Source organism: Vigna umbellata, chromosome 10 (assembly GCF_029865625.1).
Source record: "Vigna umbellata cultivar VRB3 chromosome 10, Vumbellata_1.0, whole genome shotgun sequence".
NCBI classification, from domain to species: Eukaryota; Viridiplantae; Streptophyta; class Magnoliopsida; order Fabales; family Fabaceae; genus Vigna; species Vigna umbellata.
The window spans coordinates 14,468,835-14,494,720 of record NC_142174.1 but is presented as its reverse complement, the minus strand read 5'-3'; the positions used below and the strand labels follow the sequence as shown (position 1 = coordinate 14,494,720).

Here is a 25,886-nt window from a genome sequence, read left to right as displayed (position 1 = left end):
ATATATATATATATATATATATCTCAATTATTTGGTCTGTGTTAACCCTTGTTTCAAATTACCTTCCCTAATATTAGTGCACGTTTACATCATTCTGGCGTCATTTTGGTTTTTCTGTGAGTGTGATATAAGAGGTGAGAAGCCTATGTTCTTGATCAATAATTGCAGTAAGCAGAACCTATTTTCATCCTCATCATTTTCCTTCACCTCCTAGTTTGATATTGATCTATGGATGTTTATGATTATTATTATCAATTCTGAAATAATTTTAAATCAATCACAGAATGATACATATTAAAATATTGTCAAAGTATCGTTATCTTTTCCTGAATATTCATCTACCAACTTTGTTGAAGACTTACTTTATAACCACAGTAATTTCTTCAGTTCAGAAAATTCCTATAAGTAATACTTTTAAGTGATGCATTATACATAAATAAATGTATATTTTATTATATAAATTATAATATAATCAAAACTTATACATACTTTGTTTAAATATATAAATTATAATCAAGATTTTATAAGAAACCATTTAAATCGTTATATAATATTTTGAAATTTTTTGACGTGTTCAAAAGTTTTAGCATATGTCTGAATATTGTGGGACTAAAACTATACGCATAGAAATTGAGAAAATGTGCATTTCGTACATAAAGTAGGAGACCTTTGCCCTCAAGTACCAGCTTTGTCACTGTGACGTAGCAGTACTAAAGTTGTGAATTACACTGAAAATGTCATCAGTTTTTTCATTCTCAATTCACCGTTCCGATCACAAGCCGACAGATGTTCAACTCTAACTTTTTTATCTGTCTCCAAATCACATTACTTACCACTTTGTTTCTTCTTTTTTCTGGATGATTCAATACAACTTTTCTTAATGGTAAACAAAATAGACATAGAAAGAAGGATTAGTGGTATGTATGAAAAGCCTTGATGATTGTTTGGTAGTTAATGGCTACAAATTCTCCCGACCCACGAACGTGGTTAGACTTAGACGTGAACAACAGAGACAATAGAAAATGAGAGCGGAACACACATTTTGGAATGTTACTGAGAAATTGGTTGTCATTTGTTGACAAATCGGTGATTAAGAAGCAAAATGTTGGAAGTTGTTGGTTAATTTGAGAAAGACAAAGAAACAATATAGCCCACAAGCCTCAACCTCCATTTGGTAGAAACATGGACCCCTACGTTGTTCTTTGTGCCCACCAAATCCACTTACATGAGAAGATTTGATCTTTCTCACGACAGGTGTGGAGAATCTCCAAACGGTTCCTCACTCACTCAACCACAAATCGTAGACCTTTCCTTCTACATTTTCTTCTTTTGTAGCTTACGATAAGGTCAGTGACCATGCTAAATGGTCCATGCCTTCCTCAAAAGTCTTTCCCATCCCATCTAATCCTAATCTTTGTGGCCACGGTTCCATATATGTGTTCAAATTCAAGGACCATGGAACCTTGCATTGTTGGCCAAGAACAAAAATATCACCTCTCTCATTAAAGACCCTCATTAATTTTTATATTATTATTTGAAAGTTGCACATGGATCTCCATCCACAAATTAAGAACAGTTATGCATAATATATATATAGTACTAAAGGCTGTGAAAGTGTTGCTCTCAAGAAAAGTACAATGAGGAAGCAAAAACAGCACGGTGGTTCCCAAAGGAGGGGGCTTTTCTTTTAAAAGCAAGTGTGAAAAATGGGCCATCAAAACCCCCAAAAGTCCCACAAAGTCAGATTCTTCACAATAGGATATCAAGAGAATGAGTGGCCTTCAAGTTGCTTCCAAACTAAGACGGTTTCAAGTGGGTTCCCGTTTTGCTTATTACACTGCCCATTATTTTATATATCATGCTAAATAATATAATAACACTAACCATTTTTTTTATATATATATTTTTTCTTTTTAAAGTGTCAACAAATATCATTGAGTCATGCAAGGAATACATACATAGTCATAATACCATAATGGTCAAAATTAAAAATTGTTTGCCATTTTAAAAAATCACGAGTTGACTATTGAAATAAAACTGGATTATCTATGTCTATGTCTTTTATATCTCGTTAAGAAAGCGTTTTTAGTTGATGTTTTTCAATAACTGAAATTCCAAGAACATTAAACCAATTCTTGGTACAAACGGGTAAAAAAAGCATTCAGTAATTATGTGCATGTTATTAATAGGTAACACAAAGTCGTTGACCCAACATCACCTTTATCAACGAACGATCATGTAACATATGAAACCGGTTTGTTTTTTTTTTTCTTTCATGGAAATGGTCCAAGTTTTTGGGCCAAGTTCACATGACAGTTGTTTTGTTTTACTTACTTAATTTCCTCTGTTTGCGCCAATATCTTTGGTGGCTTATAGCTATTGTATTAGCTATTGTAGTTTGGTGGAAAATGAGTGAATCGGTCACGTGCTCAGGCTCAGAAAGTGACCGTTAGTATGCAATTTGGCATCTTATTTAAATCAAAACAAACAGCCATGAACACAATTCTTCACACAAAATCTATTTATTTAGGGCACTGCACGCATATAGTAAGAAAAAGTAGAAGATGGGGATATGACTTTATCCAAAACTATATTCACCTTTTGCAGTTGAGGTTTAAGACGATAAAACCAGGAAATATAACAGGATGCATGTGCTTTTTTCTGTTCTTTCTCTCTTTCTTCGCTCAAACGTTGTAACATGTCTTAATAAATGCATCTTCCTTGATTTCTCGACACGTAACTGTGTTTGACCAAAGGTTGTTCTCTAATCGTTGATGATGATCCTTAAACAGAACAATTAAGTAGAAGCATCCTTTTTTTTTTTTACTTATCCGACAGAAAATCGATCGACAGTGGTGTGGGCGGCCATAATCAAAGTTTTCACAAATGCTTGTGGGATGCCATCATGTGCTTGCATCCAATGCTATAAAGAGACGTTAAGAAAAATAACAAAAGGAAAATATCAGTGCCGGCTTTTTTATCATAAAACTAGATAAATTGATCGCTTTTTCTATTTTGAAAGCCATTTTCTAGGATTCCCCAAACTTTTTGGGTACTGCTTGGACAAAAAAAACGTACCAGTTACACGGTCAATTCCTTGCAAGTTTGACAACGTAGTTCCACTAAACTCCACAGAGTAAGCCCTCGCATATTATTCCAACAAACATGGATGTTATAATTATTTGAAGTGTTTTATATTGTTCTTTAATTAAAAATGACATCAAAAGAACGTAATTAGTTGTCTGAAATTTTGGAAGGGGAGGTGATTTATTAGGTTGTGGAGAATTTGAAGATAAAAAAGAGTAGGTCCACGTGAATGCACCAACCAACCCCATCCTCTAGAGTGATAGTAATGGTTGAGGTTACTATTCTCCCTAACCTCCAAATCCAAATACAATGTCACCTTTTAGGATGAACCATCACATTAATAGCGAGGCTGCGTGATGCTAACTTCTCACCGATGCTCTTAAATCGGTGAACTTCTTGGAAACGGTAGCAGACGCAGCTACCTTCTGACCTTAACCAACACTTTACTTCTTTTATGCCAAATTATTACATTTTCTAAATTCAATATTTCTAAATTTTTATATTTCTTTAATTGCTTACCAAGGATAGGTCTTTAAAGACATTGCTGTTTCACAATTCAAAAGTTTTTACTACAAAATAATTACAAAACCTTTTACTATCAGGGTATATATAAAACCCTGTTAGCACTCTGTGTGAAGGTAGTGTAAAAATAATATCCAATCTCTGTACTAGATGCTTCTTGTAAATTTAAACCAAAAGAATTATGTTACTTATACAAAAATCAAACTACCCAAGAGTAATTTTTAATAACTACTTTTGATCTTGACCTTTTTTTCTTAATATACTGACTACACTATAAATAAAAGTTGACCATTAAATTAAAGAACATAAAGAAGAGTAACTGTATAGGAATAGTTGAATCACTTTGTTTATTAAGATATAAGATATTTTTATAAATAATTAATCAAAAGTTTAAATTTATAGATTTTTTAGTCAAATACATATTTTTTTTAAACATAAACTTTAAGATATTGAATATATGAATATTTGATATGTTAAATTTATGGATCTGGTATTTAATTTTCTGTTTCTTGAAACCTAAACTTCATTTGGTTTGCTAATAAATTATAATTTAAGACCATATATAATAAAGAGAAGATGGATGGCAATTTAAGTATTTCTAATACAAAATAGATAGGAAAAAAATACTGAAGTGTAGTCAGAAACAGAGCATAAAAGGATTTAAAAGAAGTCAATCTCGGTAGCATAAGTAAAATATTTGTTTGCTAAATTGCAAGGAGTTATGTTTGACTTAAAGGAGGCTGAACTTGAAAATGAGAATGGTTATTGATAAATAATAGGTATGATAATTAATTTGGATGGAGGCAGAGGAAAAAGAGGAGAAAATTTGAAGAGAAAAATATTCTTAATCACTAATCATTAGTTGGATATTACTTTTCTTTCATGTTTCTTCGACCATGGCGGAAAGAGAAAAAGATTGGAAGCAAGAAAAAAAAAGAAGAAAGGGAAGAGATTAACGTTGGAGTACAACACACCAATGTGCCATGATGATTGTGTGCTTAGCTTTAAGTTCCCCGGCCAAACATAACCATGATTGCTAGTGGGCCAAACATTAGTCATGTATATACTTACTAATAATCTAAAACTACAACTTAACCATCCCATAACAAAAAACCTAATAGTAAAAACAATAATACCAAATCTCTTTATCTCCATCACTAATCTAAATCAAAAAGGTTAAGGGATTACCATTGACAAAAAAACCAGCCGTGAAAATTCGCGTTCCGTTAATAAAGGAATACATACATACACAATTTCACAACCAAAAATAATAATTATAATAATTTATAATTATAAAAATAAAGTACACTCACTCACAGGTGTTTCCTGAATGAACCGTTGCTCAACAGCTATTATTCATATCACGCCTTGCAATTTGGAATTTCCTATTTACCATTCACGACAAAACATGGGTTATGAGAAAGAAAAGAAAAAAAAAAAATAGATAGGAAATCTGGAAGTGGGGTCCACCGTTTTGATGCTATAAATTGAAGAGGCATGGAAGTTGAAGTCCTCTGTGTGGAAAGGCACCAAAGAGAAAGAGAGAGAGAGAAACACACTAATTATCACTACACTTCGATATAACCGCAATGGTGGACGTGGACCGGAGGATGACCGGTCTAAACCCGGCCCACGTAGCCGGTCTACGCCGTTTATCGGCCCGAGCAGCGGCAGCTTCGTCTGTCCCGGTCCGTAACGGTGTCGTTTCATTCGCTTCCTTGGCAGATAAAGTCATAAACCACCTTCGGGACTCGGGCATACATGTGCAGCATGGTCTCTCCGACGCGGAGTTCGCACGTGCCGAGGCGGAGTTCGGGTTCGTCTTCCCTCCGGACCTCCGCGCCGTCCTGGCTGCGGGGCTTCCCGTTGGTCCGGGATTCCCGGACTGGCGCTCCGGCGGCGCGCGGTTGCATCTGCGCGCCTCGCTGGACCTTCCGATCGCGGCGATTTCATTCCAGATCGCAAGGAACGCGGTGTGGTCGAAGTCATGGGGTCCGAGGCCGTGTGAGCCGGAGAAGGCCCTGCGAGTGGCGCGGAACGCGCTGAAGAGAGCGCCGCTGTTGATTCCTATATTCAACCATTGCTACATTCCGTCCAATCCCTCCCTCGCTGGAAACCCCATCTTCTTCGTCGACGAGAACAGAATCTTCTGCTGCGGCTTGGATCTCTCCGATTTCTTCGACCGCGAGTCGCTCTTCCGGAGCTCCGAAGCGGATCCTATACTTCTGAAGAAGCAGCGATCCGTAAGCGAGAAATCAACCGGAGTTTCTGTTTCCGCCGGGTTCTCACGGCGGAGCCTCGACTCCGGCGGAAGGACGCCGCGGTGGGTGGAGTTCTGGACTGACGCCGCCACGGATAAGCGGAAGAGAAACTCTTCGTCGTCTTTGTTGTCGTTATCAGCGTCTTCGTCGCCAGAGAGGTTTTTCGAGATGCCTCGGAGTAAAGTCCCGGGTTGGGTAGAAGAATATATAGGACAAATCGGGTCGGTTTTGAAAGCTGGTGGTTGGAGCGAATCAGATATAAAGGAAATGGTTGAGGTTTCAGCTTCTGGATTCTTCGAGGGAGAGATGGTGGTGTTGGATAATCAAGCCCTGTTGGATGCTCTGCTTCTGAAAGCAGACAGGTTTTCGGATTCGCTCCGAAAAGCGGGGTGGAGCTCCGAAGAGGTTTCCGAAGCTTTGGGATTCGATTTCCGACCTGAGAAGGAGCGGAAACCGGTTAAGAAGCTGTCGCCTCAACTTGCAGAGAGGATTGAGAAACTGGCTCAGTCGGTTTCCAGGTCAAGACACGATACTTGGGAGAGGGAAACTGGATGAATAAATTTACCTACAGTTTTTATTTTTTATTTTTCCTGGTTTGCTTTTCCCTCTTTTGGGTTGAAAACGAAGGATTGGGGAAACGCGATGTACTATGAAACAAAGTGCACAAAATAGATCAAAGAGGTTTAACATTACACAAGTTGATGATCATCTTTTATTTTTTATATAAATATATATATGGTATAAGTTGATAATAAATGTTGAAGGATTTAGAAGAAGTGTAATGAATATCTTGATTTTTGTATACTTGCTCGTGTTTCGAAATGAGCACCACGGGTGCACGTGTGAATCTGCCACTCACCACACTTGTACGTGTTTTCTGCTGTATGGTTATTTATTTGATTCACCACACCACAGGGGAACCATTCAAAATCAAATTCCCTCTTATCTCTCACCTTAGGATTAGGAGGAACTTCTCATCTTTTCACTATAATTTTCAACTTCAATGTAGTTCACCCTTCTTTTTACTAAGCTCAATTTCCTTGGAATTTGGAAAAGGACATGCATGCAATGTATGTAGGGGCTTGCACGCTCAAAATACTGACACAAAAAGAAATATTACAACATAATACACAGAAACTTTGGCACGGCCATTTGTTATACCATTCACAGTCATATTTAGAGAAGGAAATTATATAGTATTACTATTCAACTAAATTATCTTAAAACTGAGGTTTTATGACAAAGTAACATTTCAAAAATGGATATGGATTTTGTTGGCTTCCCAACAATATCATAACAACAAAAAAAAAATGTACTATTATATTGAATCAAATATCATAGACATTAGACATTAACGAGTCTCTTGAACTCCAAAAGAATTTATTATTTATTACTTTTTTAACATTTATCAAGATAGTTGCATTACCATCACAAATAACTCTCTAACAAAAAACAATTATATGTATGACCGTTTAATAAATCATGATAGACTGTTAATCAGATATATAAACAAATTGTCATTAAGATTAAATGGTAGGAAATTTGATCGGTCAATTACTAGAAAATTAGTTCTAATACTGAATAACTTAAATAAAATTATATTATTATTAATTGGATTATAATTAGATAATTATTAATTAAAAGTTTACTCAAAATTTTGTAAATATAAGTTTAAGATAAAAAAATAGATGATGGCAAGTAATACATAATGAATATCTGAATTATTAAATGTTAAATTAATTTTGATATCAAAATATTTGTAATAAATATTCTTTAAAGAATTTAGATGAACCATTACAAAAGATTTAGAAATAAAAAATAATTTTTGGATATGTTAGACTATTCTCTAAAATATTAACCTTGATCTTATATCCTGAAACAAAAATCAATCATTTTAACAACAATTGAATGAAAAGAACCAGTATACAAAACTTTTGCTGTTAGCATATAAAAGATCTAAACTTTAACGTTTTAAAACTTGTTTTGTCTAGAAAAAAAAAGCTAAGAAATTTGGAAATAGAAATTTGGAGAGGAGGGACGGAGTAAAACGGGCCATGTGATTATGGTCTCTGATTCCTCAACCCAAGATGTTCCGTACAAGTAGTAGCAAGGTGTGCACGAAGCAAGTCAATATAGAGATTCTATGTCGATTTAAAATTGAACGAATTTATTGTAAACAAGTAAGTGTAAAACTTATTTTATAAAACAAATTTAACTTTAAAATCCTTTTAGAAAACTGATACTAAAGTCATCCGAATTGAGTATATGTACATCCATCATGAGGGTATTTTGGAATCATCCATAAATATTGTAAAGTGAGAACGTTCCTATTGTTTGTGAACTTCGTGGGTGCTTCCAATGAAATTTGAAAGACGTTAGTGTAATTTGTTGGGTGATGAAAAATGAAAGAAAAGTGATATATATTTTGTATTTTTTTAGTTAGGTGTTTGTCTTAATTTGGTTGTTTTGTAAAGATTTTGGGGAGCATCTCATCTTAAGCAGACAGAGGGGCAGGTCCTCATGTGGAGGAGTCAGGCAAACATGTACGGGAAACAAAACTATGCATTTCTATTTCTATTTCATTGCCACTTTCTAACCACTTTTCAATTCAAATTGCTTTTGGACTTTACTACATATTATTCAAAGTTAACATTTCCACATTATTTTGTAATATCTGTCACATAAATTATATTTTAATATCATAGCAAATGTTCAATTAATCCAACACATTATAGACTACTCTCTCTCATCTCCAAACACAACTAGTCTTGGAAGATCAAAGGAACCCCAACTAGATGGTACAGAGAAAGGTAAATATTACATGATCAACCTAGATACCATTTTACTCATTTCTTTAATTGAATAAAGCAAATAAACTAAAACATAATAATTAAATAAGAAATATTATCATTTATGTACTATAGACCTACCGATCTACGTTATCCGTCTAGAACGGCCGGTCTACGTCATCTAATCGATCAATTTATAGAAAGTCAACTCCGGTAATCTCAAAATAATGTTAGTCGAACGGTTATTAACTGACTTGATAATCGTTCAATATCTTAAATATTAAATATTTCACAATTTAATTAACAAGGTAAAATTATGCTTAGATGATATTGGACTGTAATTGGACCAACCTATTCAAAAGTTTATTTCAAAACTTATAAATACAAAAGTAAAGTAAAGAGGTAAGTGATTTTATTTATTGATTATTTAAAATTTAACAGTGACTACCAATGGATATAACTAAAAAACTGATTTGAGCTTGGGGGAAATAAAGTTAAAAGTGTGAAAATATAGTTCTTGACTCTATGTACCAAACAATTTATAATTGGTTTTAGTATTCAATTAAATAAATAATAAATTAGGCTAAAAAATAACAGCATATCTCTTATGTTTGAATTATTAGATTTCTTTACAATAAGGAATTCATGTACATATATTATAATGATTAATATAGTTGGAAACTTAAACACCTATAAGGTATATAATCTCTTTCTTACGAGCCCAACATATATACCATGTTTAAAAATTTAGTGTCTTTCTTTACTTTTTATGTATAAATAAAATATATCTTTTAAATAAATGTACATAAAATATTTTAAATTAATATACGTCTTTTATATATAATCTATGTACTAATTCTAAACCAAATATTAATTTTAAAAACATTAAAATTGAATAAAAATATTGTTAAACAATGTAATTATTTTGAAAATAAGTTATTAAAAGGTTGGATTTATGATCCCATTTTTTTTAAAAAAAGACCAATTACATTATTTTTACACATCAAAATAATCCCAATTATCAGTTAGAAAAAATATATTATAGTTACAGAAAAGAAGACACATAAGAAGTAGCTTTTACAATTAAAGTCCACTGAAGAATTGACATTAGAGATGCTCTTAACTTACTATGTTCACTTTGGATTTCTCAAAACCATGCACTAAATATCTCCAAAGGGTACAACTCACATCATCACACATTAATAGTGTGTCAAAATCAAATCAAGTTATTAAGTAAAAAACTTAGGAGCTAATAGTTCGAATTAGTATAAATAAATAAATTATAAACAAAAAATCTTTCTATAAAGTTATAAGTGACTTTTTTTTTTCAAAAATGGCGGTGTTTCATTTTCATCTTTTTGTAGAAGTAACAGGTTTTCTAGTTGGAGCTAGAATGGAATAAACAGTACATCTGATAATGCACCATAGATAAATTTTGGGGTCACAACTTCTGGTATTTCGTGCGGTAAATGTTTTTTTCTTACAAATAGCCTGCGTATAATTATTATATATATATAGTTTTTGAAAAAGAACATTTTTAGGTTTCTGTAATGCCATAAATACATGAAAATGTAAGAGGAAAAAAAGTAATGAAAAAACAAGAATAGATGAGAGTTGACAGATGATAATTATGGAAAAGTTATGAATGGGAATCCAACATGCAAACAATGACAACTAAAAATAGTATTCTTAATGAAAGACCCATTCTAAGTGGAGAGTTTTCAGCTGAAGGTCACACTAACACAGAATGGAAAAAGACAAAAGATGTAACTACAGTAACACAAGGCTTACATCTGCAACTTAGATAACAGAATGAAAACATTTTCTTTGTAATACTGCAATCAATAAATGCATCCACCAACGGCCATAGCAGTGCAGATATTGGACTTGTTTATTTGTCTCTATGTGATCTCTGAACTTGACCGTTGATCTCTTGTCACTTCTCTCTCTCATCATTCATGTGACATGCCAAGACTGATGAATTTACTCACTCCATGTGCCTCTCTCATGATAATGCTAAATATTCGGAAGGAAAAAAATGTTGCAAAGTTGTGTCTTCCTATGCTGCTGCATTTATTCATTCAAACGTCTAAACGAATAGTATAACAGGAAGAGTGATTAGAAAGACTGAGAAAAAAATGTATAGAATTATTGTTATATATTAAGGTGGCCCCACGATGAATGTGTATGGTGTTAACCCTAGAGTTTGGATCCTTTGTAGGGTCCACATACCCTTTAGCCATGCCTATGAATACACATTTGAAAATTGAAGAGCAGAAAGGAGTGATGTGATGGGGAGGGACGGTGGTGGTGGTGAGGCTGAATCCAAGTTATCTTGTCTGGGAGAGAGGGTGATGGTAGTGGCCACCACTTCACCCCCTCTCACATTCCTAGTTTGAACTTTGATCCTTCACTTCCGTTTTGTTCATGCAAAGGGAGACAACACTACACAACGTGAAGAATTGAGGAATGGTGACTACAGCTTGTTGACATTAAGGCAACCTTGTCGAATCTTCCAACATTGTCCTTTGCTATACGGTTTGTGTTTTTACCATGCCATGTCTAACCTCTTCGACTACTCACTCTGCATTATTGATTGTAGGTCCAGCTCCATGCTTCAATCCATCTCCTACCTCTTACTTTGCCCTTCTCCTCTCTGCTTTCTCCATCTCATCACACCAAACCAAACCAATCTCAGACCATTATTAAATCATCAACACATAAATTTGTGTACTTTTCATGTGTGTCCATCGGGGGTCCTATTCAATTCATTACCTCGTCTGCGTTACCATAATTATTATTTTAAAACTTTATATTCACTTTACATATTATATGTTTACCATTCCAAAAACCTACTTACTCTTTACGCCAATTCCACGTCAATTATACATTTCTTTGAGCGTTTAAGGATGTGTGAACACATGTTTTGAAGTTATGAGCATTTTATGTTTTTCTGAACAAATATTTTTCAATATGCATGAATTTGAAATCAAATATTTGATCAAATGTTTAAAAAACAAGATTATCTACAATATTTCAACCTTTTCTTATACTTTTATCCTGTTGTTGTGGTTATGATATTATTATTTTGCTGTTTCTAATGTTATCATGAGAATATAAAGGAAAATTTTATGGGGATGAGCTAATTTGAGAGAAAAATAGCAGGGGTTAAATGAGAAACTTTATGTAAATCAAAAGGAGAGAGGGTCTTGGCATTAAAGATCTAAAACCGTTTAATGTGACACTTTTGACTAAGTGAAAGTGGAAATTGTGTACTGAAGAAGATTCAAAATATGGATTAGGGGAGGAGTTAGGATGATAGAAAGTGTGGACAAAGGAAATGTTGTTGGTGGAATGTTCTTCGAAAGATAAGTGGAGTCGATGAAAAGAAAACTTGGTTTAAGGTAATAATATGATCTAGAAAAGGGTGTGAATGACTATCATATGAAATCAACAATTTAGTGTTCAGGAACGCCAAACTCGATGTAGAAGAAATATTTAGCATAGCTATAGTCCAGGTTTATTCTTTTGTTTAGAGGTGTGGATACATATGAAGGATTAATTAGAAGAATGATGAAACAAGAGTTGTTCACTACTATAGAAAGGCCATAAAACTCACCAAGTACACATCGGTATGCAAATGCAGAAAGTAAAAATAGTCATATAAGTTGGAGAAGTAGAATTAAATAATATCTCAAGGATAAATGTTTACTATCCTCTGTTTAGAATTAGTACTTTAATGTATATAAACAATAGTCATATATATAAACATTGTTTTTAAGCTGACTACCAAGATGAACATCACCAATGTTTAACTTTGTCATTTTAACTTAACATAGGACTTTCACTCATCATACATGGATTACTTCCACTACAATTTTATACAAAATTACACTATTTATTCTACTTTCCTCATTCCAATATCTTAAAGTTAATATTCACAAAATTACACCATTTATTGCTTAATTAAAATTTTGTACCATAAGAATATCTAAAAAAGAAAAAAGAACTCTCAAAACAATAATTATTTACATAATTGCCAAAAAGTAACCGAAAAATAAAATTTCAATCCTAAAAGCACACTCAGAGTTAATTGAACTAGAACTGCTCATACGTACATGTAACACTTTTCTTTGTATGAATTGACGAGTACAAACTTCTCTATGAATATACTGTTTCGTGTAAGACTTTTAGTAAAGATATCTATTAATTGACAATTAATTTTATACTTCAAACACATTACAATTTTTTTTAATAAGAGAATTCAAAAGCAAACAATCTCATTTATTAGCAATTGTCAGCGTATTCCTTCATTTTTAACGTCTCAAATTCTTTAACAAGATTCACTCATTCCATTGAGACTGTTTCACTAAAGAATCTCATACTACATATTCAACTTTCAAAAATAATCTCACATCAAAAACTTTATCAAATTTTGAAAATAAAAAATCTTAAAAAAAAATCTTTCACCAAATTTCGATCTTGGAAAATCTTTTATCAGATTTCAAAATTCGATAATGAAAAAATTCTTCATCTAATTTTGAAATTAAGCACAAGAAATGAGATTATGGATTTTTAAATTGTTAAGAACAGTTTTAAAACTTTTTGAAGGTACATAGTAAAATTATTGGAAATCCAAGGTAAACCAGCCTTCCATTGATGATTTTATCTGCAATATTCATCCTTGAAAAAAAAATCCATATTTGAATTGTCGATTTAACTGTTCATGACTTTTGTGAAAATATATTGTGAGACAAGAAGAAAGAAAAAAGTTCTTATCTTTGACTTTGTTGCTTTGCTTTGCTTTTGATTTTAATCCGGGCCATTGTTGGATTGGCACAAGAAAAACTTCAGTCCTCTCAATCGTTTTCCAAATATCATTTGCCTAGATATGATAATTGTCACCATCAATCACAATGCTAGTGCTATGTAGTGAGTTTAAGTGAATTGAAGCAAGATGCTAATATTTTTATGGTGAGTTTTACTCGTCCAGCCATAGTTGCAGAACAGATCTTTTGAAACAATCGCTAATAGAAAAAACTTAGCTTACCAAGAAGATATATTCAGTAATTTATATGTCTAAACGTTACTTGTGCACAGTATGTGACAGATATGTGAATATGAATACTTGGTCCTTGTTTATCGAATAATTGGCCTTTTAACAGTCTCTAAGAATTTATAGCCGTACACGTTCATTCAAACTTTGCATGTAATCCTATTCTCTCATAGCAAAAATGGTGCATACGTGTGAATATGAAATGAAATCATGATATAAATGACATTCCTTATCCAATAAAGTATCCGAGAAACTGACATCTCGTTCACGATAAAATGCTAGTGTCTGCCTTTTGTCTGTCAAGTATTGATGTGGGAAATGGGAATCATACACAACGCTTGCTCGTGTCAACTCATGAGATGAAAGAACATTGCCAACAAAATTACATTGCAACATACGACCAGAATTCATGCTACAATGAACTAACCATGTAATCATCTGTCATGAATTTAGCTAATGTGTTCAAGTAAAAAGTGTCGGATCCAAATCAAGTTGGCAACATTTTGTTGACATGAAATCAATTTCCATTCATTCTCTTATTAAGCACAATCAAAAGTCGTATAAAATGTTCAAATCATTAATGATTGACATTGTTGTATTATACCCTGCACTAAAAGAATGCAGATGTTGGCTCTACGACTGCGATTTTTGTGCTGTACAACTTTTCTGTAACTCTCAAAGACAAATGGTGACTCAACATATTCATGATCATTCTTTCTGATAAAGTTTTGTTCCTTTCTTTTCTGACTCTCTTGGAGCAGATCTTGTCACCTTAACACGAAATGAAGCCTGCAAATAATTTCGATAGTTAGACACCATAAAAATACACCATTTGGAAGCAAATTCTCATTTTGTCAGCCAGGACATTGAAGTAATGCAAAAAAGATTTATGTCGGGATAGAAGACCGCGACCATTCATGCGTTGGATAGAGAAGGAAAATGTTACTTGACGAACTTTTTTATACTCAAAAAATCAGTGAAGTTAAAGTATTTAACTATTGAATTTTGTGTACTTATTGAAAAATACAATGAAAGTGACTACTTCTGTTCTGAAAATAATCGTTAGTGATAAAAAGGTGTATTTGAGTAACACTTTTCAAATGATGACCCTTGGTAACAGGAAAACAGACAAAATATAAATGGAAGTAAACATTTCTGTATAAAGCTAAGATTGCATCAGTAACATTGTTGTGCAGGTCTTATTGATTCTTTCAGTATGATATTTAGATTAAAGTATGCTTTTGCAGTCACATAAACCGCCTCCTAACTGACTCAATCAGATTAATATATAAACTTAAATACATACCACAAAATGAAATCTATCTTCTGAACCCAGATTTGAGTCCAGTCCAAAAGACCTCTTCGGAATGTCCCAACATTTTTTAAAAAATTCAAAACTATTTTCTTCATTTCAAAAAAACCATTTTTTTAACGGATTTCAAAATCCAGTTTAAGAAAAATCTTTCAACGAATTTCGAAATCCGTTAAAATATTTTTCAAACTTTCAATAAATTTCAAAATTTTTGAAGTTTTTAAAAAATTCTTCAACGAACTATTTCAAAATTCGTTGAAAGATTTTTTTCTTTAACGGATTTCAAAATGTATTAAGAATTTTTCAAAATCATTAATGGATTTCAAAATCTTTGAAGAAGATTATTTTTAGAATGTGGAAATACAAGGAAAAATATGGAGAGATACAGGGAAAAACACTCTGCAGGGCAAGTCCAGGCCCAGAAACATGAGCATGGCCATGTAGGAACTTTACCCAAGACCAAGGTGGCTTGTGGGTCTTGTGATACTTTACCATTACGAATGTACAACTCTATGTAAGGACAATGACCCTCCTATGTTTAGGTACACACTATTCTTTCCTATTTCCTCTATATTTTTTCTAAAGAACAAAGAATACAATCCTTGACAGCATTCATTTCCTTGTACACAACGTAATAATTGCTTTTTGAAGAAGGAAAAAGGGATATGAAAACACCACCTCATCTGTCTAAACTAATTTTGCATGAACATGTGGGTTCGGTAGTATTCAACATAGATACTAATTTCCCCCAAAACATAAAGTTATGTATACGTCAATTTAAATTAAAGGGAAATTAACAAATTTGCATCTCACAGACAAGGATGAATGGTTTTGATTAGATGAACAAACATGGGAAAATTAAAAGAAAGACCAAAAATCCCAAATTTACCTGAAAAAACTCTTATTTTTTCCATGAAAAATGATCTAACTAGTACCTAAGGCATACCCTGCTATACCCCTAGTCGCTCATAGTTCCATTAGAACCATAATCAAGGCATGTACAATTTTAAAATAAAAAATGTTGACAAGTGTTCTCAAGTGAACCTAACTTGCACCAGTACAGGATATGAGTGGCCTAACCTAAAGTTTGTAGGTTACAAAGAATGTTCAATTATTTAAATGTTATGATGCTGTTTCGGGAACTATTTCACCTGAGGCATACCTAGCTATAGCCCTAATACGATTTTCTTTTGTAAAATAATCTTGATAAGTGTACCTGACGTGTAACAGTGCTCGATTTGTAGAGGCTTAAAAACGTTCAATTATTTACATGTTTTGCTGTTTCCAGGACTATTGCACCTGAATCAACAATGATTAAGGCATACCTAACTATACCACAAGGGATGCCTAACTTTACATGTCAACCAACTTAAGGTACACCACAATTTAAGGTACCCAAGTCAAAGTGTACCGGTAGTACTGGATATGCAGAGGCCTAACCTAAATGTTTTGCAGGCTACAACTTACAAGAATGTTCAATTATTTAATGTGATGCTTTTCCAGACCTCTGAACATGACATGAATTAGCCATGACTAAGCTTTCGCAAAGTATAAAATTTGGTTGTGTTTAATGCAGTCAAGGCCTCAAAGGTTTGGCTACTCTTACCTCTCAAAGCATGCACCTATTATAACTTATAAGCTTTACAAAACAATAATATGCAATATTTATGGAATGAAAGTACTTATTCTATAGGGAAAGTGTCTATTACCTTATCAGAACCAAACTCAATCACATCGGATGGACGAACACGAGAAGGATAATTTGAATGTATCCTGTATCGTCTTCCTTCATTGCTGAAAATATGAAAGGGAAATTAAATATATATATTTTAAATAATTTAAACTTAGAAAAAAGCATTAGCCTTATTTGTTTACTTACTCAGTAATCCAGGTGCCATGTAAACTCCTCAAATCAGTCAAGAAGAAGGCACCATCCTTATAGTTAATTCTTGCATGCAATGGAGAAACCTTTAAAATAGAAAGGTTGTTGTTGCATGATGTTTGAGCATTGTGTTTCAAACCAAGTTCAGTTAATGATAAATTATTTTACCTTGGGTAAAGGTATTATGATTGAACTGCCCGGATGATCTTCATGCTGTGAACTCCTGCAGTCACAAAAGCCTGTCAAAGCATGGGTTGGTTGAGAGAAAAAGGAAGCACATTACTTACAATTGTAAGTAGTGGTTAATTTAATCTCTGAAATTACAAACATGTTATTTTATGAACATGTAACACGTTGTAAGTAGGAGTAACTGAAGACCTACCCAATTATGCAGGGTTTCATCTCATCTTGACTTAGAGATATAGGTTTTATAGAGCCTGCTTCATCACATGGTAATAAAATCCACCTATATATCATACAAGGATGGACACAACAGATACGTGATTTATAGATACGAAATACAGTATCATAAGGATAATATTTCATTCATATTGGAACATGGACATACTCTCCGTTAATGGCACGCTCAAGTGCATCGTTGTCTTCAAACCATGTCTGTAACTGGTCGTTTGCCTTCATAAATAGTCACACCCAATGTCTAGATCAGAAAAAAGAAATCTAACAGACATGACCAATGAAAGACAAGCAATCAATTGTTAGTAACAAAGTACAAAAGTAACTTGATTGAGCAACATACTTTGTCTGAGAGCCTGCAACATATAGGTCTACCTTCAAGCTTGGAGCTGCAAAGTAGCACCATTATTCGTGTAAGAAAAATGTTTCCAATTCTTCCCAGCACCAATAAAAAGCAGCAAAACATTTTTGCAGGATTAAAACGTAACTAAGAAACTATGGGCAGAGGAAGATACCATTTTATTTAATAATAATAATATGGTTAAATACAAAAATAAAAAACTGTCTCCTACCATAATACCCTTAATATCTAGTAAATATTTAGGAATTTAAATTAAACAGCTACAGATGCAAACATTCAACACTCTTTATTGCCTCAATAGGAACAAACTAAATGTTTTTCTCTTAGGTTCTCAAACTTTCCTTTGGGGAGTACCTTCCCTGTGTAACAATATTGTAATGAAACTTTCCCTTCCTTCTAAAATAGAGCTTGACATTGAAGTGTTTAGTCTTTCAATGAGAAACTGGGTTGTTAGAGATTGTGATTGTTGCTTGATTATCTACAAACAACTTGGTTAAATCCATTTGAACCAGCTGTAGATCACCCTAGAATTTTCCTTATTCATAATGTTTGATTAAGGACCAAGTGTAAAAGCGATATCTAGAAGTACTCTTCATGGAATTCTCCATATGAAAATTATTTAGTATTTATTTTGCATATTTCCTTTGGCAAATAAATACTCCTTTCTCATCTTGCTTGACTTTTATTCCAAGAGAAAAAAGTCATATCTCCACAATCTGTCATTTCAAAAACCCTCATCAAACTTTGTTTAAAATCCTCAATAAGTGCACCATTTCTTTCAGTCACCAAGAAGTGATCCATCCACAGATACAATCAGAATTCAGCATTTAGACACTTAACATTAGGAGTTGATTTACTTAGGCTTTTTGTGAAACCAAAACTCAGTAAATACAAATCAATTCTAGAATACCAATCCATTGGAGCTTGTTTCAAACCACAAAATTCTTTAGCAAATAGACTTTGTCTTCTTGTCTTGTAATAGCAAATCCTTCAGGTTGCTCAAAAATATATCTCCTCTTATAAATAGCCATTCAGGAAAACAGATTTTACATCTAACTGAAATAATTTCCAACCATTTTGTGCTGCCAAAGCTAGAACCAACATGAGCGTATCAAGCCTTGCTATAGGAACAAAAGTTTCAGAGAAGTCAACTCCAAATACTTGAGCATATCCCTTCACCACAAGCCTGGCCTTGTTCTTATCAATAATACCATCAGCATTTAGCTTTGTCCAAAATATCCATTTAACACCAATAACATTACTGTGTTCATGTCCATAATTAATTTCAAAGTTTGGTTTTCTCAATCATCTTAAGCTCCTCTTGTATCGCAGTTGTCCACTAAAATTTTAAGGGCTCAAACTATATAGTCTTCATAAATGTATGAAAGCAGCCTAACTGGTGGATCATCTACATTTTCATCATGTACTAATGAGAAATTAGGATCTTACCTCTTTGTTATTGAAAGACTCTATAAGCTTTTGAGGTACACTCTCCCTTGAGAAGAAACATTTTCATCAACATTGTTACTCTCTCCCTTGAGAGAAAACATTCTCAACCATGAGTACCTCAAGGAATCCTCACATTTAAAATTCTTCACCCATGTTGTTTGAGACTAACCATGTTGAAATAAAAGAGAGACATAGGCTAAAGCCCTTGTGTAAAATACACAAGCAATGTATTTATAGTAAAAAACATACTAAAAATATGGGCTAAAACCCATTTCATAATTAATACAAATGGCATTATATCTAATAATACCTAATAAAAAACATTTGTCAAATCTTTGGAATGTTCAAGAGAAGAAATGATGGATTCAAACTTCTGAGGAATTGTTGCAAGGATGTTTTGAACTATCCTTGTGTCAAGAAAAATCAGTTCCAATCACCCTCACCTTGTTAAGGATGCTTTGAAGTCTCTTAGAGTACTCCTAATTGTTCCTAACTCCTTTGCTCGTTGCATTTCAAAGTCCTTGATCAGATTCAGCAATTGCATCGCTCTGAACTTGTCATTGCCTTCATAATCCTTAAGAACATTCCAGATGGCCTTTGCGGACTTTAATCTCATGATCCATGCAAAGATTGCCGGGGATGCAGCAGAAAATAAGCATGACTTTGCATTTGATTTCTGCCTTTGGCTTTCCTTGTGATTATTGATTTGAGTAAGAGTTGGATTGTCTAATAATGGAGGAATCTTACAGTCATCCTCAACAGTCTCCCAGAGATTATTTGCATTTGGATAAGCCTCTAATAATTAGTTTCATTATCAGATTGGATTTTGACCTCTACCTAAATAAGGTGTTTAAGATTTGATATTTAACTTTAAAACTCACCAGGTCCCTCAAGAATAATTCGGCTATGTGATACCAATTGTAGGATTAAAACGTAAATAAGAAACAATGTGAAACGGAAGATACCATTTTATTGAATAATAATCTGCTTAGATATAAAAACTGACAACAGAAAAGTTACACACTTTCTAAACTTTAGCTACTACCCAACTTCCTGTAACTGCTAGTAAATAACAAAAGTAGGAAAAAATAAAACTAAGTCTCCTAACATACTTTGCCAAAACTAATCAGCAGATATTTTGGGATTTTAAATCAAACAGCTACTGATGCAAAAGCTTAACAATCTCTCACTATTGTCAGTTTCTTGAGCATCCCCTTTTCTAGAAATAACCCTTTGGCTGAAATTTCTAACGTGCATGTTGTATATCCCCAGATATAAAAACTCCACTAAATCATGATGAAATTTATAAAGCAAAGAAATGCGGGTTTTCATCATTACCTATTGCCACCTAAGACCCAGTTCAACATCAAAGGCATCATCTTGTCAATCAAAAACCTTCCTCCAACTCTTCCAGGATGCGGTATCCGAAACTTGGTCAAAAACTGCAAATGAGAGTAACCATAAATTTGTGGACAGGATTGTGTTTGATAAGTCACCTTCACTATATTCTTCAGTATCTCAATTTTAAAACTGAAGTTCGTACCTCAAATGGTCCAAGACCAACACCAAGATATGCCCTGTAGGTGGAAGCCATCAAAGCTGCCATTCTAGCCATTCCATGAACAATGGCAACTCTTAATCTTCTTTCTCTTTCATAGCTTAAAGCAACAATGGAATACAGGGTAAGATACATACTGAGCCAGTAAAAAAGATTTAAGATTTACTGCTTGAGTATAGGCTGCCATACGCAAGCCTTTCTCTGTTCATATCAAGTCCAAAATTTCATTATTTTTTATTTCCTAGTGCTTTGCCTCCCTCTCATTTGTTCCAAAATTAAAGTAAAGGAGGTAGCTTTAGATTCAAATTCAGCATTCATTAGCATGTTCGGTTACCTTTTTAAGGAAGAATCAATATCAATAGGAGAGCCTGATTTGATACTTTGTTCCCATGCATTGCCTAATTCCAATGCAAGTTGATAACTGTCCTGTAATAATGAAAGAAACTAGTAAGAAATACTTCACCTAAGCATTTGAGCGTTCCATAGATAGTTTGACTTTGTTGATGTCCATTGCATCAACTAGTATGAAATATGTTCATTTTATACATGTTGGAAAGTTTTTTAAACAGCTATAAGGAAAATAAGCATAAAGACAAAGTCAAGAAAGCTTGAATATCTGTATTAAGTTCATATATGTATGAAACTGCTAAAGTTATGAAGAATACAGGTAAATTAATGTTTCACTGAAGCCCATAAGACTTGGACAGTGATATTTATTAGGTCTAAATATGTATGAAATTGCTGAAGCTGGCTGAAAAGTAAAAATAAAATTCATACTTCACTACTTGGTTTAATGGAAATAACATGGGAGAGAGAAAACAAAGTTGTTTTGTTGAGTGAAATAGTATAGTAATAGAAAGGATCCCATTAATACTTTTTCACTCTATTCTTATCCCATTTTCATTCATCTCTCTATGTCTTCAATCAAATACTTCTATTTTCTACTTTATTTCTCATCAACTTTCATTCAATTTTTCTATTTCCACCACTCTATTCATTTCCTCTGTGTAAGTTGACAAGCATTCGTTTCTCAAGCCGTGCATTGGATTGGATTTTAAAAGACTATTTTGAAATAAATAAAAATCTCTGTGAATTTTAAAAGACAATGAAAGAATGTCATTAGTTATAAGGTTTTTTTATAGTTTTTCTGGATTTTAATAGATTTATATTGTTAGAACTCTACAGATTTTAACAGAAATTCAAAACTACAGTAGTTAATGAAAACCCTCAGAAAAAAATAAATAAATAACTTCAATGCAATTTTTAAAATTTTTTAATTGGTTCTGACTTTATGTCCTCTGTGCATTAGCATCTTCTTCCTGCCCTTGGACTCAAAATTATTGGAATAGCACACAAAAAAATGTTCAATCATTTAAAAGTGTTATAGAATATTCATGACCTTTTTATCAAAAAAATCTTTCATAATCCTTTCACCTCCTAGAAAAACACAGTCCCCCTATTTTTATAACAAGTATTTAAGATATATCAATTATACCTCAATAGCCATGCATCCTCCTTGGCCCATATTTGGCTGCATGGCATGGATAGAATCACCAAGCAAGGTGACACGGCCCTTTCCCCATGTAAATGTTGGGGTCCTGTCATATATGTCTCTTCTAAGAATCGCCTCTTCTTCTGTGGCAACTAGTACATCAATTACGTTATCACACCAACCCTCAAACATCTTAAGCAACCTTTTCTTTTTTCCTGCCAGATAGAATTCAAAAGTAAGACATGATAGCTTATCATTTTTCAGAGGCAATCATGTAAAAATAAGGATCCCTTCTTTTCTTTGCACCATCACCAAATTTCTAAATTTCCAGTGCCACGGTTACTGTATTATTTCAATTTATATTTGTAGAGTTATTAGGACAGAGTCACAAACGTTGTGATGTCCAACAAATTTCAGCCAATTAAGAGTGTCTATAAGAATACATTAGAGAGAGTGAAGTTAGCATTTCTCCTTGGTATGTTATGTCTTGCTTATAAATGGAGCACCGAGGAAACTTAACAACAGGAGAAGCTGTGCTCTGACAGATGTCAAATCTCAAACACAATAAGATCACTTACCATTGGGGATATCAGAACCACCAGCGGATTCTTGATGAAATGCATACCATTGCGTCTTTCCAGCACCAACATCCGAAGATACAAAGTATTGCTTATGTCCTAGGAATACTCGATACCTTGCAACAGGGAAATTCAAGTAAGCTTCTCAACATGATAAAGAGAACACTAAAAAAGAGGCAGCAAGGCATACAAGACATTATTCACCGCCAACTTACCCAACAGATTCAATGTCAGCAGGCACAAAATCTGCAACACCAGTGTAACAAGTATAGCCAGAGTAAGTAGCTTCTCTTTCACCAAATAACTTATTCCTTACCTATTCACAGAATAATACCATTTAAGATTGTGTTAAGAAAGATTACATGAGTTAGGACCATAAAGACTCTCTACAGAACAGAATGACATAAAAAGTTCAGCATTTCTAAATTCTACTTGGAAGAACAAAGCTGAAAAATAGGTTGGCATGCAGACATCAAACAGGATATGACTAACTTTTCTCTAGAAGGATACTCCTACCATAAGCAACTTTGTAAATTCCACTGATGCATTCGGATAAGTAAACATTCATTTCTTCAAGGGAAAAATAATCAAAGAGAAATTAATAAGACCTTGGACCATATCCCATCTGCTCCAACCAAGAGATCTCCATCATATTTCTGACCATTCTCCAGCTCCACAGTTACCTGATAATGTGAAATGCAGGATGGCACAAGTTATAAACCAAACATTGTTCAATAACCCCAGATTTCCATTTCATGTTCTTGAAAGAAAACCTTCAAAAACACCTATGATAGCAATATGAGGAGAATCTTCAACTTAAAAGCTTTCTTTAAGTAATTACCTTGTCTCCATGATCAACAAAATCAACAACATTACTTTCATTCATAATGGAATCTTCCCCAACTGCACGAGCAAGGATTTCTTGTAAAGCCATTCGACTAATAACTCTAGTGACTGGAAGCCCACGCTCTGCTGCAGGAGTGAATGTATCAAACTTGATGTACCTAATGCCAAACTAAATATCAATTCATGGTAGGCACAGTGCATGCTAGAATTTTATTAAGTAAACCTTTAAAAGTATATTCAATTTATGTAAGCAGGATTCTTATTTTAGAAAAAAGTACTGTTTTACACTAACTGAACAACCCTGTGCTTATATATTCTGGAACCTGATTTATCTTATTGTCTCATGCTAAACGAATATTAAGATATTACAAATGAGGGATATACTCATCAGATGAGATTTTTGTATCATTTACAAATTCTACCAGCAATTACTTGTTCTTAGAAACTGCCCAGAACTTCTCATAGATTGTCACAACTACACCAAACCCTGAATAATCTCAAACAGCATTAATCAATTTTTTAAGCGTAGTTTGTGCAAATGAGACAGAAAATAAATGTTAACCAGTCTCGTGCAATGTATTGTAGAGCTAAAGTATCATCATGCATAAAACTCTAAATAGTTTAATCAATCCCAACAGCAAACATGATGTTAATAGAAAAAATTTACTAGAAACACTGACATAATTATCACAATTTGTGTGGCAGTGACATTTCTGAATAAGCCAGCCAGTCAAGCATCAGAGTTTACAGTGAATCGGTACCTCTGAATTAGAGGACCATTCATTTGATACAGTTCATTTCGAAATATCTGTTTTACCACGTCTTTCTCCCAAAGAAGACGCCACTGTAAAGCTTGGATGAACACACAAAAACAGTAGTAAATTGAAACTAAATAATTTAGGATTTTATAGTCTGATAATTCCCAAATCCACAAATCATAAACTAAAACCAGTCAGGTATCAAATGCAAAAACATAAAGAGGAAGAAGAAAAGCAAGGTACTCAAATCAAAGATTTTTAACCAGTTTCAAATTCACACTTACCAAGAGCCAGAAACCCCATCCACTAGCCCATTGATCCTATCACCTGTGATGCAACCAACTCTCAAAACTTCTTCCGCAGCCTCAAAGTCTATAGCTTCCAAAGCAGCCAAAGCATTGCTTTGTATCTGAATTGGACCCCTATACTGTCCCTCCCCTCTTATAGCACTCATATCCTTCTCAAACACCACCACGTCGAACCCTTTTCTCTTGGCAGCCAAAGAAAATACCAACCCCCCAATCCCTCCACCAGCCACAAGCACCCTAAGCTTCTTCTTCTCAGGGACACCATCCTCTCCATTTCCAGCCACACTTCTCCAAACATCAGGGACTGCCTCCGCCACTGTTGCTTTGATCCGCATCAGCTTCTTCCATTGTTTTGCTGTTCTGCTTCCATAACTGCCACAAGGTAGTGAAAGCTCTTGACACATAGGAATTGAGAAAAGAGTTCTTGAGAAAACTGGCATTGCGGGATGGAGAGAGCTGCAAGTCAAGGTAAGAGTCATTGTGGAAGTAGCAGAAAGTCAACAAGAGAAGGACATGCAATGAGTGGAAGATTAGATCGTGGGTACGAGATGAGAAAGTGAAGGCAAATGCATGAATATAAAAGAAGGAAAATAGACTCCCACTTAGGAAAGGTGGTTGTGGCAAAAACAAAACACAAAAACATAAAATGTTGGACACGTGTAGATCAACATTCACCAATGATGATGGAGAAGTCAAAACCAGGTGGCACTCTGTGGATGAACATATGGCAGACATATTAGATTTTGGAAATTCAGTTGGAACAGGTGGCTCTATCCCGTAAGGTCACCCACATTTCAATTATATGATACATCAAAACCCACCGCCAGATTATAATATTCATCCCTTTAGCACAGATCAGTATTATACTGAATAATAACTTGATCCGTATATATCACTTCACTTATGCAATGTTTTATTGGAGTTTTTTCTCTATATTATTCTTCAATTACTCAGGCTTTTTATTTCATTTTCTGTTCCAAATTTATAAAAAAAAATTCAAGAAGTAAACAATTTTATTCCCTGTTTTTTAATAATTTTCTATATGGTGCAGTAAATAATCTTTGAAAGTTATATTTGATTTTGTAACAATTCACTATCATATGTGGCAACAACAAAGGTGTATTAAGATATAATTGATTTATACTCAATGAAAAAATAATTTTTTTTTAAATTATATAAAAAATTATACAAATAAGTACATGTACAAATTAAT

The 25,886-nt window shown here is 33.6% G+C and overlaps 2 protein-coding genes across 4 annotated transcripts; one reads left to right on the top strand and one right to left on the bottom strand.

Moving 5' to 3' along the window:
• The first annotated feature begins 5,095 nt into the window (after window positions 1–5,095).
• Window positions 5,096–6,672, top strand: LOC124834340 (uncharacterized). The gene has a single exon (XM_047309007.2). The coding sequence runs from the start codon at window positions 5,199–5,201 to the stop codon at window positions 6,423–6,425; it is 1,227 nt and encodes a 408-aa protein (XP_047164963.1). The 5' UTR covers window positions 5,096–5,198; the 3' UTR covers window positions 6,426–6,672.
• Window positions 6,673–14,075: 7,403 nt separating this feature from the next.
• On the bottom strand, window positions 14,076–25,233 carry LOC124834330 (zeaxanthin epoxidase, chloroplastic-like). Of its 3 annotated transcripts, XM_088100523.1 has the most exons (17): window positions 24,650–25,232; window positions 23,603–23,765; window positions 23,370–23,444; window positions 22,977–23,077; window positions 22,762–22,877; window positions 22,187–22,398; window positions 21,026–21,117; window positions 20,677–20,791; window positions 20,472–20,575; window positions 19,577–19,819; window positions 17,667–17,712; window positions 17,478–17,542; window positions 17,292–17,375; window positions 17,078–17,132; window positions 16,907–16,995; window positions 16,737–16,821; window positions 14,076–14,504 (listed from the first exon to the last, which is right to left on the bottom strand). In XM_088100523.1, exons 1-17 carry the CDS (start codon window positions 25,150–25,152, stop codon window positions 14,424–14,426), a joined length of 2,229 nt encoding a protein of 742 aa, XP_087956649.1. In that variant the 5' UTR covers window positions 25,153–25,232; the 3' UTR covers window positions 14,076–14,423. The 3 variants fall into 3 exon arrangements, 2 of the variants coding, with proteins under 2 accessions (XP_087956649.1, XP_047164948.1); XM_047308992.2 differs by lacking the exon at window positions 19,577–19,819 and having other exon boundaries at window positions 24,650–25,229; XR_007028476.2 differs by lacking the exons at window positions 14,076–14,504; window positions 16,737–16,821; window positions 19,577–19,819 and having other exon boundaries at window positions 16,926–16,995; window positions 17,078–17,148; window positions 24,650–25,233.
• Between the last annotated feature and the right edge of the window lie 653 nt (window positions 25,234–25,886).